Genomic DNA, 18,005 nt, shown 5'->3' with positions numbered 1-18,005 from the left:
AAGTGGGAAGGCACAACTACAAAAAATCCCACACAACCATTGGCAAGCTGCACAATGAAATGTAGACATGTTTTTACATGGAAAATCATCACAATTAGATTATGATTTCCTAATCACTCCCCTTCCCCATATCATTGGAGGGTTCCCATAGCTCGTGTCTAAGTGCTGGTCTACACTGGGGGGCGGAAGGGGGTGGGGGGCTCGATGTAAGATATACAACTTCAGCTATGGGAACAGCGTAGCTGAAGTTGACGAATCTTATTTCAACTTACTTCTCATCCTCACGGCGTAGGATCGACAGCTGCAGCTGCCCCGTCGACTCCGCTTCCGCCTCTCGCCCTGATGGGAGTTCCGGAGTCGACAGGAGTGCGGTCGCGGATCGATATATCACGTCTAGACGCGATATATCGATCCCCAATAGATCAATTGCTACGCGCCGATCCGGTGCGTAGTCTGGACATACTCTAAATAAGCTTACAAACACAGATATTTTATTGCACAATTTGTATTCTGAATTCTCAAAGCATTACACACAGCCACTGAACACAGTGAATTAAAACTCAGAAAGTATTGTTGTCTCATAAGGAATGGGAGTCATGGGCCGATTACATTGTTACCGCAGAGCTGGCTTTGCCTCATTATTTTGCCAGTTATCAAACTGATCTGTGGGCTACAGCTTTGCATGTTCTCTAAAGCAGTGGTTTTTAAACTTTTTTGTGGCGACTCAGTTGAAGAAAATTATTGATGCCCGCAACACAATGGAGCTGGGGATGAGGGGTGGGGCCGGGGATGAGGGGTTCAGGGTGTGGGAGGGAGCTCTGGGCTGACAGTGAAGGCTCTGGGGTAGAGCCAGGCATGAGGGGTTTGTGCTGCAGGAGGGGGCTCCAGGTTTGAGGGGGGCTCAGGGCTGGGGATTCGGGCATGGGCTTACCTTCGGCGACTTCCAGTGAGTGGTGCAGCTGGGAAGCAGAGGCAGGCTTCCCATCTGTTCTGGCACTGCAGACGGCGCTGTGCCCTGGAAGCGGCCAGCAGCAGGTCTGGCTCCTAAGCAGATGCGCACAATCGACTCTGCGTGGCTCTTGCCTGCAGGCACTGCCCCATCCCCCACCAAGCTCCCATTGGCTGGTAACCAGCCAATGGGAGTGCAGAGCCGGTGCTCAGGCACCACATGGAGTCCCAAGCCCCATTCCCCGCCTAGGATCCGGACTTGCTGCTGGCCGCTTCCGGGGCACAGCGCGGTGTCGGAACAGGTAGGGACTAGCCTGTCTTAGCCGGGCAACACCTCCAATGGGACTTTTAACAGCCCGGTCAGTGGTGCTGATCAGAGCCACCACGACATTCCGTGACCCAGTACTGGGTTGCGACCCATGGTTTGAAAACCACTGCTCTAAAGAGTCTAGCAAAGGGAAAGGAACACACATGGTTTAAATATTTGAGGTTTCCAAAACCTGCAGTGGCTCCATTAAAATTCTGCCTTCCTTGAGGCATCTGAGGCTAAGCATGAAGGCTTCAAAATGCTGTCCTCTCCTGTCAAGCCAAAAAAGATAGCCACTTGGCCTGGAATTTCACTGAACGTCTGCATGATACCATCTTCAAAGGCAAGCAAGACAAATATCCTCTGACAGACATTTGCTGAGGATAATTTAATATTTAGTTCTTCTGACGACTCAAGCATATTTGTACTCCAGGCAGATGTATATAATTCAGTCACATCAGAAAGGTTTATGACTGGGTCTCAAGTCTCAGCTAAACCAGTGTCACAGCTTTTGTGAGAGAATCTAAAAGTTGATAGTAGCTGTACTTCAGGTCATATTCCATGTCATACCAATAATTCACTGAGGAGACAAGAGATAGGAAAATTGTTAGAGTCTGGTGTTAGAAATGCCTTATGGACATATTCATATGCTGGTTTAGAAAGTAATGCAGGCACTCATTTCTCAAAACTGGATGAACTTTAAAAGAATCCCAGCTCTGACAAGAGCCAAGCATAATGCAGGCAGGCAGTGAGTCAGCATTTGTTACATAGCTCTGCCAATGCACCTCAGTCCTAACTCACATTAACCCCCCAAAATGCCAGTCCTGGGACTTTCCTGAGCAGACTTGCAAAACATTTAGAAACAGAAAATGTGTGCTGTGATCTAGGCCAAGAATACAAATTCATTTTAATTTATGACCTACTCTAGATTTGAACCTCTCTCTCCCCCCAGTGTTTAAAGGATGATGCATTAACCCACCATCCTGCCTTGGTCATCATATAGAAAGTGTTTTAATTTTGCCTCTTAATTAAAATGAAAATTAATGGGTCTTTTTACCATGCTACGGCAAGTACTAAAATAAATGCCTCCACTATCTGCAAGCAGTGTTATATCTTTGCTTTCCTAACTGGGTTGATGTTATTCAACGCTAATCTGTTACTTAATTTTTCTCTGCATGGAAGGAGTTGCTCTGGCTATGGGAGAACAGATACAGTAAAGCCCTTCCTTGCATCCTGCAATACAGACAATAATGGTATAGGCATATAAGAGAAGAAAGGTTTGAAAGTCTGGAACTCTCCAAGGGGGAGCGGGAGGGAGAGACACAAGATATCTTATGAGCAGAGGAGGAGATTTTTGTTTAAAAAGGCAGAGACAACAAGTAACTTGTATATTTGTTTTGTTTTCTTTTATGCATTAAAGACTAATTTTTACTGGTCTGATAATAACGGACACTTAGAACCCAAACATCCTTGTGCAGTTTCTCTGCCTATGGCGTGAAGTCAGCCAATTTGCAGCCAGCAATCAAATAACCTGCTTAGCTCTCTCTAATTAAACATATTACTACAGGGGTGACTGTGTTATGGCTCTCTCTGCAGCATCGAAGACTAGTGGATTTTTCCTACCTTCTTCACCCATTAGCAACTCTATACAAGATATGGTCAGAACAGTCTTTGCAAGGAGGTAACACTATAGTCATATGCCAAGATAGCTAACTCTACGAGGGGTGAAGAAGAAAAGACTATGTGAAAGTGCCTTTGTACCCAACCATGTTTTGCTGGAGAAAATGGACTATGCCATCATGGACTGAAAATATGTTTGTCCCCAACAGCTCTTCTTACCTGCTATACAACCATGTGACTGCTGAACATGATGAAACCAGAGGGAAGGGAGGTACAACATCTCACCAGCTTTCACTGTGCACCGCAAAGGCCTTGCCTGGGCATACTCTGGGTATTGTTCAAGATCTGGATTTAAAGGATCCAGCGGAATCCACGGTACCTGCAAGGAGAAGAGTATGTTGTACATGTGGCATTTAACAATATATAAAATTTTAGGGTCACCCTGAAAACGGAGTTAATAAACAAAAACATTCACTTATTGAGCTTGTAAATAAAATGTACCAGAAAATATACAGTTGTAAATCCTGTAAAATCCACTTTACCATATTACAAGAATGCTCCTTTCTATAAGACATGGTGTTGGAACCTTACATTTATCAAGTACTAACTGCAGACTCTGTGGATTGTGACAGAGGTTACATGGCAGGGAATGGACCCGAGATAGAAAATGGATGGGGGAAAAGAGCACACTTGAAGGATTGCTGAATGAAGTAAGACATGGTTAGCTCATTGGTAGGAAGTATGAAGGCGAACAAAAGCAGAAGATAAGTTGAGCTTGGATAACCTACAATTGTTTGGGTGATACACATATGCCCAAATCAAGGAAAGAAGTGGGACCACAAAACATGAGGATGGAGTGGATAATCTAGGCATGGCCCAACACCTAATTGAATACTGTGCCTCAGATTGTATAAGGGAAACGAGGAGCTTAGGGGCAGTGCCAGGGTGGCTAATGGAAACAAGGATATGAAAGCAGAAGTTACCACATCTGTGGTGGAAGTTAAACTCAATCAGCTTAATGGGACTAAATCAGGGGGCTCAGATAACCTCCATTCAAGAATATTAAAGGAACTGACATATGAAATTGCAGGCCCAATGACAAGTATTTTTAATGAATATGTAAGCTTGGGCCTAGTAGCTATGACTGGAGAATTGGTAATATATCACTTATTTTTAAGAAAGTTTCCCCAGATCAGTCTTTTCCCCTACAGGCCTTTTAGTTTGACCTCATTGAATGCATGGTCTTAGAACAAATTTTAAAAGATAGTAGTTAAGGACACAGAGGTAAATAGTAATTGGGATAAAATACATCATGGTTTTACAAAAGGTAGATCATGCCAGACCAACTGATCTCTTTCTCTGAGAAAATAACTGATTTTCTAGCCAAAGGAAATACAGATCTAATCTTTGTGCATTTTAGTAAGGCATTTGATACAGTTCTACATGGGAAATTATTAGTTAAAGTATTAGAAGATGGGGATTAATATGAGAACTGAAAGGTGGATAAATTGGTTAAAGGGGAGACAACAATAGGCCATATTGAAAGGTGAACTGGTCCAGCTGGAGGGAGATTACTAGTGGAGTTCCCCCGAACCAATCTTATTTAACATTTTTATTAATGACTTTGGCACAAAAAGTGTGCATGCGCAAATAAAATGTGCAGACGACACAAAGTTGGGAGGTATTGCCAATATAGAGGAGGACCAGAATATCATACGAGAAAATCTGGAGGACCTTCAAAATGGAAATAATAGAAATGAGATGAAATTTAAGAATGCAAATGAAAGATCACGTGCTGAGAGCCCATCATCACAAATTTTTGCTATAAGCTTGGGATGAATCAGTTGGAAGTGACAGAGGAGAAAGACCTTGGTGTATTGGTGGATCACAGGATGATTATGAGCCAACAGTGTGATATAATTGTGGAAAAAAGGCTAATGCAATCCTAAGATGCATCAAGTGAGGTATTTTCAGTAGAGACAGGAAGTGTTACTGCTATTATACAAGGCATTGGTGAGACCTCATTGAGAATTGTGTGTGCAATTTTGGTCTCCCATGTTTTAGGAAAGATGATTTCAAACTGCAACAGATGCAGAGAAGGGCTACTAGGATGATCAGAGACATGGAAAGCCTATCTTATGAGAGGAGGCTCAAGGAGCTTGGCTTGTTTAGCCTAACCAAATAAAGGCGGACGGGAGATTGATTGCTCTCTACATCACTGCTCTCTACATCACAAGGATAACTCCTCTGCCTCCCCAGTATTTACGTGCCAGTGTTGACACAAGAACAAATTATATAAACTGGTTACCAACAAGTTTAGGCCTGAAATTAAATGAAGGTTTCTAACTATCAGAGGAGTGAAGTTCTGGAACAGCCTTACAAAGGGAACAGTAAGAGACAAAAAAAACTTAACGGCTTCAAGACTGAGCTTAATAAATGTATGGATGGGATGGGATGGGATGGGATAATGAGATGGGCCACATGCCATTGTAGGCAATCTGCAACTGCTAGTAGTAAAAATCCCCAATGGCTGGAAACAGGGCACTAGATGGGGAGAGCTCTGAGTTACTACAGAGAATTCTTCCCAGGGGACTGGTTGGTGGGTCTTGCCAACATACTCACTTCAAATGACTGTCATATTTGGGGTTGGGAAGGAATTTTCCCCCAGCTCAGATTGGCAAAGACCTTGGGGGTTTTTCGCCTTCCTCTGCAGCATGGGACATCACCAAGTGACCCGTGATTTAAACTAGAGTAAATAGTGGATTCTCTGTTATTTGAAGTCTTTAAATCATGATTTGAGGACTTTACTAACTCAGCCAGACGTTATGGTTCTATTACAGGATGGGGTTGGTGAAGTTGTGGCCAGTGATGTGTAGGAGGTCCGACTACATGATCACAATAGTGCCTTTTGGCCTTAAAAATCTGTAAGTTTAGAATAACTGCATAATTTTATAACTGCAATCTTTATCCCTTCTTATCTTCCTTTTCGTCATGTCTAAAACTGAACTGTAAGCTTTATCTACTTATTAGCTTGCATTACCATGATATCTAAACACCTCCCAATCTTTAACATATTTTCCCTCAACATGTCTGTGTATTATTACTATCCTCATTTTACAGCTGAAGAACTGAGGTGCAGAGAGGCTGAGTGACTTGCCCAAGGTAACACAGAATATCTGTGGTAGAACAGGAAACTGACCCAAGCCTCCCAACCCCAGGCTAACACCCTAAGCACTGGGCCATACTTCTCTTAGTATTTGTATGTTTTGTATGGTGCCTCCTTTCGATCATTCTGACCAAATAATAATTACTACTATGAAGAAAACATGCTTTGTTTATAAAGATAACTATTATGTTTTATGGCACCAGAAGATATTTTTCTAGGATGAAATTCACCCCTCTGCAGAGGGCCAACACAAGGTATGCACAGCAGAGAAATTCACCCTTGAGGAGCTAAATTCCTTTATCTGGTATTATTTAAAAGATTTTTAATGGATCTGTTTGTGTTCAGCGCACAGAAGACATTATTTTGAAAGGCTATTCCTTTCAGTGGTTCCCAGTGCGCAGTTAAAGAGTCATCCTAGAAACAGGACATACTCATAAATAATAACCACAAACTTGCAAGGGTCCACAGGGTATGGTGTAATACCTGAAATTACTTTTGTCAATTAAAAAAAATTATATAGTCGGAGTTGATGGTGTTCTTTTAATACAAAGATATCTAAGTACCTTGTCTGCAGCCTTCTTATCCACAACCTGAAACGAACCATCTTCTGCTATGCAATACGTTGCAGGTAGGTAGAGCTCTGAAAGTGTAGAGCACAGAAACGGTTAAATGGCAATAATCTTAATAAGACTCTCTGTATTTAATGGCATAGTACATGACACTTTCACAGATGGACGCAAATATTAAGACACCATCACCCCTCCACCATTTCTAGTTTTCTTTCCTCTGCTTCCTTCTTCCCCTTGTTCATTCCGTGACCACAAGTCCTCCAATTTCTGTCCTCCTTAATACCAGTTCTGCACTCCATCACAACGTTCACCAATGCCTACCTTTTCTTGGGCTCTGTCTTCTCTTCCTTCAAATGAATTATTTTTTCCTTTTCCTCAACACACACACGCACGCTCACCTACTCTTGATCCTACTTTGTTCCAATTACCATCCCATTTCCCTTTTCCAGGTCACAGTTTCTCCCCTATCTTACCCAGCACTCTGTTCTCTATCCTTTCTGCTTTGGTTATTCTACCAAGAGAGCTCTCATTTAAGTTCTTACTGACTTGTGGCTAACCTTTCACTTCTAATTTTATCTTATTTGGGTTATCAGCCATTTTAGAAAACCTGAGCGGCTCTTCTTTCATTGCTTCTGCACATGTGGTTTTCTAACTCTGCACTCAAATGGTTCTTTTGCTGATCTTTAGATATCACGATCTGCCTTCCAACACAGATTAAGAAACTTCAGCAAAGTCTTAGCTCTAACAGGTTTTATAAGAGTGCAAGTTTCAGACAATACCGGAGCAATATGAGAAAAATGATCATATATAAAAATAACACACACAAACTGATCTTAGTTTACATTAGGGTTACAAATCTAAAAGCTCAAAAGTCAGAGAGTTAAAAAAAATTAAGGTTCTTGTGAACAGGTTCACATATGCTATACAAGATGGGCTTTTTTGTATGCATTTAACAAACATCAATATTAATGTGCACTTGTAAAAGTAACATAGAAATAGGAAATAGAAGCTATGGGTATTGTGGTCAAACTAATGTTATTATAAGAACCTTATTTTATTCTTTGTTAGATTTCAGCATTTACATTTGTAACTTTAATATTTCATTAATGTACATGTTTGTATTTAATTTCCCTGTTTTTTTCCAGAAAGAAAGAATCAGCAGGAGGGATCAAGAACTACTGGGCATGAGGATCCTGCAACCTTCACTGCAGGTGAGATATTTTAATAATTCTAAAGCTGGAGGAATTCCAGCCAGTCCCACAATTAAGAGCATAGAGCCTGGTGCCAGATTCTCAGCTGGTATAAATCAGATCAACTACACTGAAGTCAATAATTTATACCAGCAGAGGATCCAGCCCCAGGAATAGAAAATTACCACCAAATACTTACTATGTGGAGTAGTAGATATTTCTATTCACACTGCAAAATTTAACACTGAAAAAATTATCAGAACATTATTCCTGTCTCTACCTTTAATTATTTTAGTCACTTCTCCTCTCTAAACACACACACACACACACACACACTCTAAAGCATCCCCTACCGTAGGGGATGAAGGGGCGGTCACTTGGTGGATGCAGCAGAAAATGTTTCTCGCCAGAAATCACACAATACAAGTTCTCATAGTGATCTTTATGCACTAAGATTGAGAAAGAAGAAAAGCATCACATCACAAACGCTGGATCACAAACTAGCAAGCTGAAAGTGACAGTTCTTATTAGCAGTGGTAGGCTGCTTCTTCCTCTTGGGCCAGAGGAGGAAGAAATAATAATGAAATATTTCATAAGTATGCAGCACTTTTCATCCAAAAAGATTCCAAATCACTTCACCAGCAACATACAGAGAGCATTACAGAAAAACAGTCACTTCTGGGGTGGAACCTGGCAAGCAACCTGCACAGAAACACATTGAATAACAGTTTGAGGGCAGGCAGGATTTTGGCTAGTGCCTCCTCTTCCGAACATGTCCTGAGATCTTCAATGTTCAAGGAGAGCAGACATTACCTCAGTTTTTAAAGTCTTATCCAAAATACCCCTCACAGAGCAAATTGCAAGGTACTCAATCTATCTCAGAAGAACAAAGGGTTGAGTCTACCGTTCCAGGAACTGAAACTGATTCCAGAGAGTAAATGTATTTCAAACTTGATGACTACACCACTAAACCATCCATTTCTGCTCTGCTCTAAACTCAAAATCTCACGGAAAAAAGATGGCTAGGACAAAAACAGAGAAAAATGAGAGCCGCCATACCACCTCAGACCAATGATCTACCAAGTCCAATATTCAATGTACTGTATGGAAGTCGCTAAGAAACTTCAGAAGAAGAGGAAAACTCCCCTAATGTTATTAATTGTGCAAAAGTTTTACTAGGGAAGGGAGAATCCTACCTGACCCTTCCAGCAATTAGTCTGAGCTATGAAGCACGAGACTGAAATTTGATTGCTTTACTTTAAACCAAGGTCCAAGATTAATGGGACAGAAATCTTCAGTATTCCACCTGAAACAATAAGCCAGATGCACATACAGATACAGCAGCCAAGTGCTGGGACAAGGTGGGTAGGAAGAAAGATCATTGCTTATGAAGACGTCAGTTAAAGTAAAACCTATCCATTAGGGAGTCCACAAAGAGACCCACCCTTTTGCCCCTCAAAACATGTCAAAATCTGAGCTGAGGGCACATACAAAACCTGACAGCATCATATGCTACGCACAGGATGTCACAGCAGCAGACTCGCCAAGCCAGAAATTCACAGCATCGGGCTTCTTTCCTGCAAGGGGAGGAAGAGGAAGTAATTTTCAACAGAAAATTTGAATATTATGTTTAAAGAGCCGCAGATGAAGATTTTTCTGCCAACTCAGTTTGTTTATATTCTCCACCTGCCTCAGTAAGTATGTCAGCCTTGATTGCTAATAGCTAATAATTATGAGCTCCTTCTAGACTGAAGGCTGTCGCAGTGACCGATCGTACTAACTGATGGAGCATTATTCATCCCCAAGGCTGTGCTTATGACCTCCAGTTCACAATTTCTGGAGACCTGAGTCCCCAGTACATACCTCAAATCACAAACTAGCACTTCATGTACCAAAACCCCCAAGGGATCAGGAAAACCACATTAAAAGGAATGAATTATGCTCTAGCAGGAAAGTCAAGTGTAATGAATAATCCTTTACTACCATAAGAAAGCACCTTCAACTGCACACAGGGCAGAAACATACACCTCTACCCTGATATAACATGACCGGATGTAACACGGATTTGGATATAATGTGGTAAAGCAGCACTTGGAGGCGGGGGGAGCTGTGTGTGCCAGCAGATCAAAGCAAGTTCGATATAATGCAGTTTCATCTAAAACGTGGTAAGATTTTTTGGCTCCCAAGGACAGCGTTATATCGGGGTAGAGGTGTAATATTAAAGCAGCACTCTAGAGTACTGTCTATAATAGGCTTTAAAAAAATTCCCCTTTTGCTATCAGTTTAGTTCCACAGGTGGTAGCAACATCATGAGCAGTAGTGTAGACAGGGCCCCAGGAAGCCACCAACGTTTTTGCCACCTGTGAATGACAGTGATGTATACAATGGCACAGTTTCACACTCTATGAACCCGGCAAGCAAGCAAGCTGTTTTGGAGTCCTCCAAACCAAATTGCAAGGTTAAGCTATTTTACTAGCCCCCTCCTTCCCGAGTTGACAAAGCCATACTAACTTGTGCCAATTAGAAACATAACAAAAATATTTAGCATATAAACATCACAGAAGTTTAAAGTGCTATACAAGTATTCATTGATTGCAGGGGGTCTTTACCAAGTGCCTCACTCATCCACGGTACTTCAGGCTCCACATCACCTAAAAGTTCAGGGAACTCCTCAGTCAGGTTTGAACACTGTTTCTGCACATAGAACACACTTGGGGAGATCACTTTCTTCTCCACAATGTCCAGGAAGTTGCCGAAAAGCATGTGCCGCTCCTCTGGCATGACAAACCGGTCCTGATAAACAGCATCGGCGTAACCATTTGGCGTCACTGCCACACTCACCACCTTGGAGCCTGCTACCTTCCTGCAAAATATATCTGAGGTTCAGAGCCAATCGAGGAACCTACAAACATATACTTTAGATAGCATTTTTAAAATCACATTTTGCTGTGTGGATGCACTGAGAAATCCTCTCTCTGACATAAAAGTTTCAATCGCTGAATTATTTCATGTCCACATGCAGTTGTCTTTTTTTTAAAGAAGAGGTGCTTAGGTGTTTGCGTTTTTTTAAATAATCAAAGCTAATGGCACCAGTGCGGTTCAGGCAATGCTGCCAAACCTACAGCCACAGAAAAACCACCCCAATCAGAATAGAATGAAATGCCAGCATGTTTCTGCTCATGCGCCACAGTTACAAGGTGTGCAGCATGGACTGCTTTGTGCTGAATGAGTGCTGCAGTGAAAATCTGAGTTTGCTGGGGAATCAAGACATTACTATTTATTGCAGCTCTGACTGGGGCACTCTGCATGTTCTTCCTGTTTAACAAGCCTGCAAACACTATTTTTTTTTTCCTCTCTCTCTCTCTCCCCCTACTCCTTCTCTCTCTCCCCTCCCCTTCTCCCCTCCCTCCCCCCGCCCCACAAGTTCTGGCACACAAAACCAAATCTCCCATAGTTCCATTAAAGGCTAAGTACAGGGCAGTAGTTGGGGGGGGGGTGCAGGGGAAGAAAGTAACTTCTGAATTTTGGGCATTGCAACTGGGATGCCCGATAGAAGTCTTCACACAGGATCCCAGGTTCATTTAAGCTAGTCTGATCAATAATTTAAAAAACCAAACAAGCTCTCTTCTGATGGTCTGTAATGTTTAGCTGAGCTACTGCCTAGCTTTAAAGCTGATTCCTACCTGAGATAAGTTAATGTCCACTTCTTCAGAGCTGGCCAATGACTGAAGGCATTCTGAATTATACATGGCTTGTTTGGACACACCCATTCCCGATAAAATTCCAGCGGAGACAGAAGACTATCTAGGTATGGCACAGATTCCGTCAGTCCCAACTCTGACCAGACCAAAAAAAAAAATCTTACAGAAGTCTTGAAAGCAGTTCAGGCCACTTTAAAATCTCTCTACACTATTCTAAACCATTTTAAAACAAGTTAGAAAGTTTCCCCAGGGTAGAAAGGACCATGGAGACTACACATCCCTACATGCAGTGCTCCAGCTTAGTACGGTCACGCTGTATGCTGGAACCTGTAGTCTCCAGGTGTCAAAACCCTATATATTGATGACGTGGCCTTCACTGTCAGACTCCGCATATGCAAAGCCACACAACAGGCTGAAACAAGTAGTGGCCAATCGGTTGCTGTGATTCATCTTCCATGTGACAATACTTCATATAGACAAAAGACCATGTGAAGCTGAAGGAAGGAAACAGCTCCAATAGTGGGGCTCATACAACAAAGATGCCTAGAGATAGCCTCACCTTCTGAAACACTCAGCACCTCTAATCAGGCAACTTTCATTTAGGTGCCTAAATGTAATGCAGAGACCTGCCTTTAAGGCTTTTTTCCAAATTGGGTGCCTAAATATCATTATTGTCTACACAAATAAATATATAATACATGCGCCACTGTCAAACAAATCTTTAGGTTTTTTTAAATTTAGAGATTACACTAAACCAAAAAAGCAGCAAAGAATCCTGTGGCACCTTATAGACTAACAGACGTTTTGGAGCATGAGCTTTCGTGGATGAATACCCACCTCGTCAGATGCATGTAGTGGAAATTTCCAGGGGCAGATATATATGCAAGCAAGCTAGAGATAATGAGGTTAGTTCAATCAGGGAGGATGAGGCCCTGTTCTAGCAGCTGAGGTGTGAAAACCAAAGGAGGAGAAATTGGTTTTGTAGTTGGCAAGCCATTCAGGGTCTTTGTTTAATCCTGAGCTGATGGTATCAAATTTGCAGATGAACTGAAGCTCAGCAGTTTCTCTTTGAAGTCTGGTCCTGAAGTTTTTTTTGCTGCAGGATGGCTACCTTTAAATCTGCTATTGTGTGTCCAGGGAAGTTGAAGTGTTCTCCTACACGTTTTTGTATATTGCCATTCCTAATATCCGATTTGTGTCCATTTATCCTTTTCCGTAGAGACTGTCCAGTTTGGCCGATGTACATAGCAGAGGGGCACTGCTGGCATATAATGGCGTATATTACATTGGTGGACATGCGGGTGAATGAACCGGTGATGGTGTGGCTGATCTGGTTAGGTCCTGTGCTGGTGTCGCTGGTGTAGATATGTGGGCAGAGTTGGCATTGAGGTTTGTTGCATGGATTGGTTCCTGAGCTAGAGTTACTATGGTGCGGTGTGCAGTTACTGGTGAGAATATGTTTCAGGTTGGCAGGTTGTCTGTGGGCGAGGTCTGGCCTGCCACCCAAGGCCTGTGAAAGTGTGGGGTCATTGTGCAGGATGGGTTGTAGATCCCTGATGATGCGTTGGAGAGGATTCTAGCTGGGGACTGTATGTGATGGCCAGTGGAGTCCTGTTGGTTTCTTTCTTGGGTTTGTCCTGCAGTAGGAAGCTTCTGTGTACACGTCTGGCTCTGCTGATCTGTTTCCTTATTTCCTCGTGCGGGTATTGTAGTTTTGAGAATGCTTGGGGGAGATTTTGTAGGTGTTGGTCTCTGTCTAAGGGGTTAGAACAGATGCGGTTGTACCTCAGTGCTTGGCTGTAGACAATGGATCATGTGATCTGCCCGGGATGGAAACTGGAGGCATGAAGGTAGGCATAGCGGTCGGTAGGTTTTCGGTATAGGGTGGTGTTAATGTGACCATCACTTATTTGCACCGTGATGTCTAGGAAGTGGACATCCTGTGTAGGTTGGTGGTGTCACGGAGATAGCTGGGAGTGCTGGTGGCATACGGTCTGAGTAGAGAGTCCACATATCCAGACAGTCCTTCAGTGAGAGTGCCACCAGCACTCCCAGCTATCTCCGTGACACCACTGATTTCCTGAGGAAACTACAATGCATTGGTCACCTTCCAGAAAACACCATCCTACCCACCATGGATGTAGAGGCTCTTTACACAAATATCCCACACACAGATGGAATACAAACTGTCAGAAACAGTATCCCTGATGATGCCACAGCACAACTGGCTGCTGAACTCTGTACCTTCATCCTCACACACAACTATTTCAAATTTGATGACAATATATATCTCCAGATCAGTGGCACCACTATGGGCACCCGCATGGCCCCACAATATGCCAATATTTTTATGGCCGACCTGGAACAACACTTTCTCAGCTCTCATCCACTCACGCCCCTTCTCTACCTACACTACATTGATGACATCTTCATCATCTGGACCCATGGGAAGGAGACTCTGGAAAAATTCCACCACGATTTCAACAGCTTCCACCCCACCATCAACCTCAGCCTGGACCAATCTACATGAGAGGTGTGAAAGCCAAGGGAAGAGAAACTGGTTTTGTAGTTGGCAAGCCATTCACAGTCTTTGTTTAATCCTGAGCTGACGGTGTCAAATTTTCAGATGAACTGAAGCTCAGCAGTTTCTCTTTGAAGTCTGGTCCTAGATGCCAACTACAAAACCAGTTTCTCCTCCCTTGGTTTTCACATCTCAACTGCTAGAACAGGGCCTCATCTTCCCTGATCGAACTAACCTCATTATCTCTTGCTTGCATATATATATATATATATATATATATATATACACACATACACACACACACACACATACACACCTGCCCCTGGAAATTTCCACTATATGCATCTGATGAAGTAGGTATTCACCCACGAAAGCTCATGCTCCAAAACTTCTGTTAGTCTATAAGATGCCACAGGATTCTTTGCTGCTTTTACAGATCCAGACTAACACAGCTACCCCTCTGATACTAAACCACAAGCAGAACATAGGAGAAACAGGTCTAAACACAATGTTTTTCAAATTTCCCCACATGGTGCCATTGGATCTTTAGTAGTGTCCTGCAACAGATTTTGTAACAGTTGGATTTGTGCATTGCTTCGCTTCTCTATGATGTACGACACAGGCCACAAAGTTCCGCCCCCCTCCCTTTTCCTTTCCTGCTAAGTTTGTACTTCAGGTAGCATGAGGAAGGTAAAGTCTGGACTTTCCTGAGATTGCTGCAGAACTTGAGAGGGGCCTCGGGGAGGTTTGTTATTGGCTCTCACACCTTCACTAACGGGTCGGGGGTGTCCACAGAATCACAGAGCCATGGGGGTTGGAAGGGATCGCAACGGTCACCAAGTCCGAGTCTTTCACTAACTGTCTTTCTCCAAAGCGGGCACTGAGGCGAAGGGCGGGTGACAGACAAACCCCACAGCCGCCAAGCGCGGGGACTCAAACCCCTTCAGCCCGGGCTGGGCTGGGCTGGGGTCCGCCCCTTCCCTCCCCCCCGCCTCGCGGGCTCCACAGCCCGCCCCTCTCAAGTCCCCGCGAAGCGAAGCACGGCACGGCCACGCCCCTCCCCCTCTGCAGGAGCCCCCGGGTGGCGGGGCCGAGCCACAGGGAGCTCCCAGCCCCCTCAGGCCAGTGGCAGCCGGTCAGGGCCCGGCTCCCTCGCGCTCACCCCGGGCCTCCGCCGGGAACGCCGCCAGGCACCTTCGCACCGCCCGCAGCGCCAGCGCCTCCCCTTCCCCATCCGCACCAGCCATCCCTCAGCGGCCGCGGCCGCCAGCCGGCCGCACATGACGTCAGCTGTCACGCACCTCGACGCAACGTACCACTCGTCGGTTACTGAGCATGCTCGATAACATCTGTTGAAGCCGGTACGCTCGCTCTGCCCTTACTTGAGATTCCACGTGCTTAAGGGGGCAGGCCCTGCGCAGGATCAACAGCGTGCACGCGCGGGTCAAACAGCTGGAGGCAGGTGAAGGACCGGGGCCAAGGGGCAGGTGCTGGGTTTGGGGATGGGCTGGCAGGCGGGGGCAGAGGGGATAAAGTTACCCCAGCTGGGTGAGCCCTCTGCTCTGCTTGCAAAAGGAGGGCGCATCTCAGCAGCCGTTTCCCAGGGCTGTGTTGTTAAAGGCACGGTGCGTGCAGCCTCGTGCCTCGGACTGAGCTGCTGAAGGAGAGCGGCCATACCCCTAAACATTATAATTGTCACACATGGCTGTTCTAGTGTTTAAACGAAATCCCCTAGCAGTTCATGTATCCGCATAAAGCCCCGGGGAGGTGGGGGGGTCACAGAGCTGAGCTACTGTTCTGCTTGCCTGAACCAAACGGCCTTGTCCTTGTAATCCACCACAGACTGTGGTTTCACTTATTACTTTTTCAAATGTTGTTTTTATTGCCACTTCTGAGCATTTCATTTACCTTTGTTAACATTGTGAGGAGAGATGTCATTGTGCTATTTAACTTATATTTTTGATAATATTTTCAATGAGTATTTGCTAATAGTTGCTTGCTAATAGCCTCAGCAATTACAGCTCATAGTGTTTCTACTATAATGCTGCCTGGTTATATTGCTATATTAGTTTTTAATTCTAAGACTAAAGTTTGGAGGGAAGTTTCTTGTACACAAATTTATTCTTTGGGATCATACGACATCAAGGCTGACTGATTTCCTTGCTTGATGTCAAAACACCTTCTGTTTCATTTGGTCCACCAATAGGAATTGCCTTTGTCAATTGTTATTTAGCCTCTTTATCAAGCACCGTAGTGCTTTTTCATGTCACCACTTGTATATAGAACTTGGTTCCTAAATATTTACTACAGGCCTGATTTTTAAAAGTTAAAAGCACCTGGATGCTTTTGAAAATCCTGCTAGTCACCTAAAGACCTTTAGAAATCTGGTTCTAGGGGAAATCTTGTATGAAATCCTTCTCAGAGGCAAATTTCTATTAAATATAGGTGCACAACCCCAAAATAGCTTAAGAACCAGAAGAATTAAAAAAGCATTAGTTATGCATCCAAAAGTCATTAAATTAATAATAAACAAACTTTGCCTTTTTGTTTCTGAGCCATTAGGGCACACTAACTTCATACTTTTGCTCTTACCTTGATGAAAGAATCCATATATGCCTAAAATGGTTGTACATTCCTGTAATATTCAATACCATTTTGGACTTTTCCAGTAACATATGAATCTCCTCCTCCTTGCTTTGTAATTGAAAAAAATATTTAAAATCCTTATTTCTGCAAGTAACTCCCTCTCCTGTGAACTGCACATCATGATCCTATTACTTTTTTGCCTTCATTGGCCGGGGGCGGGGGGAGGCGGCGGCGCAGGCATAGTGCTGACCTCATTGAGTTTGCCTTTTGGTGAAACTAAAGTGCCTTGTCCCCACTGTGTTTTTACAGAGGGATAGATAATGCATGTTATTTACCCTACAGTAAAAACACACATTTTCTTCGCACTGAGGACAGAGACTATAATGCTGACTTAGATGTTAAATGAACTATTATTATTAATAGCTTGACAACTCTGATACTGATTGTGTGGCTAACATCACCTCACCATTAATGATAGTTGCAGCTGAATGCCTCGTTCCTCCCCCTCCCGCCCCCCATTTGCATGGGAATCATGGAAAACTAGTTAACATTTTAAACTCAAGGAATTAAGAGGCTCCCCCACCCCTTAACTTCTTTTGTTCCCTTCCCTTATTGAGGGCTTGTCTATATCAGGGGTTCTCAACTATGGGCCATGGCTTGTTCAGGGTAAGCCCCTAGCAGGCCATGAGACACTGTGTTTACCTGAGCGTCCGCGGATTCAGCCGCTCACAGCTCTCAGTGGCTGCGGTTCACCGTTCCCGGCCAATGACAGCTGCAGGAAGCGGTGGCCCGGCCCACACTGCTTCCTGCAGCTCCCATTGGCCGGGAATGGTGAACCGCAGCCACTGGGAGCTGCGAGCGGCTGAACTCGCAGACGCTCAGGTAAACACAGTGTCTTGCGGCCCGCCAGGGGCTTACCCTGAACAAGCCGCGGCCCAAGGTTGAGAACCTCTGGTCTACATGGAGGGACACTAAATGTGTGAAGTTAGGGCTCTCTAACTTATGTGCATTAAGTCTCTTTGGGTATAGCTACACAGCAAAGAAAAAGCCACTGCTAGCCCATGCCAGCTAACACGGGCTTGCAGAGCTTGGGCTATGGGGTTATTTCATTGCTGCGTAGAGTTCCAGGCTCAGGCTGGAGCTCGAGCTCTGGGACCTGGCCTGGTGGGAGGATCTTTGAGCTTGGAAGTCTACACAGCAATGAAACAACGCCACAGCCCAAGCCCTGCAAGCCCAATTCGGCTGACACAGGCCAGCCATGGGGTTTTTCTTTGCTGTGTAGACGTACCCCACATGGATACTCTCATTCAGAAGTAAAGTTGCCTTCGTTTTGGCAATATCAGTCAGAGTGACCATAGAAGAGCGCAGGAGTCCTTCCCCCAAACACTGTTAACTAT

General features: G+C 44.1%; 1 protein-coding gene across 2 annotated transcripts; it reads right to left on the bottom strand.

Annotated features, from left to right (window-relative positions):
• Positions 1-469: 469 nt before the first annotated feature.
• JMJD7 (jumonji domain containing 7) lies at positions 470-15,319 on the bottom strand. 2 transcript variants are annotated; one of them, XM_030559552.1, is made up of 8 exons: positions 15,217-15,319; positions 11,484-11,637; positions 10,410-10,663; positions 9,321-9,377; positions 8,154-8,249; positions 6,605-6,681; positions 3,095-3,254; positions 470-1,835 (listed from the first exon to the last, which is right to left on the bottom strand). In XM_030559552.1, the coding sequence occupies exons 1-8, from the start codon at positions 15,302-15,304 to the stop codon at positions 1,747-1,749; spliced, it is 975 nt and encodes a 324-aa protein (XP_030415412.1). In that variant the 5' UTR covers positions 15,305-15,319; the 3' UTR covers positions 470-1,746. The 2 variants fall into 2 exon arrangements, with proteins under 2 accessions (XP_030415412.1, XP_030415413.1); XM_030559553.1 differs by having other exon boundaries at positions 15,185-15,301.
• Positions 15,320-18,005: the final 2,686 nt, after the last annotated feature.

This window comes from Gopherus evgoodei, chromosome 4 (genome assembly GCF_007399415.2).
Source record: "Gopherus evgoodei ecotype Sinaloan lineage chromosome 4, rGopEvg1_v1.p, whole genome shotgun sequence".
Lineage (NCBI taxonomy): Eukaryota > Metazoa > Chordata > Testudines > Testudinidae > Gopherus > Gopherus evgoodei.
This window is presented reverse-complemented; position numbering and strand designations above follow the sequence as displayed.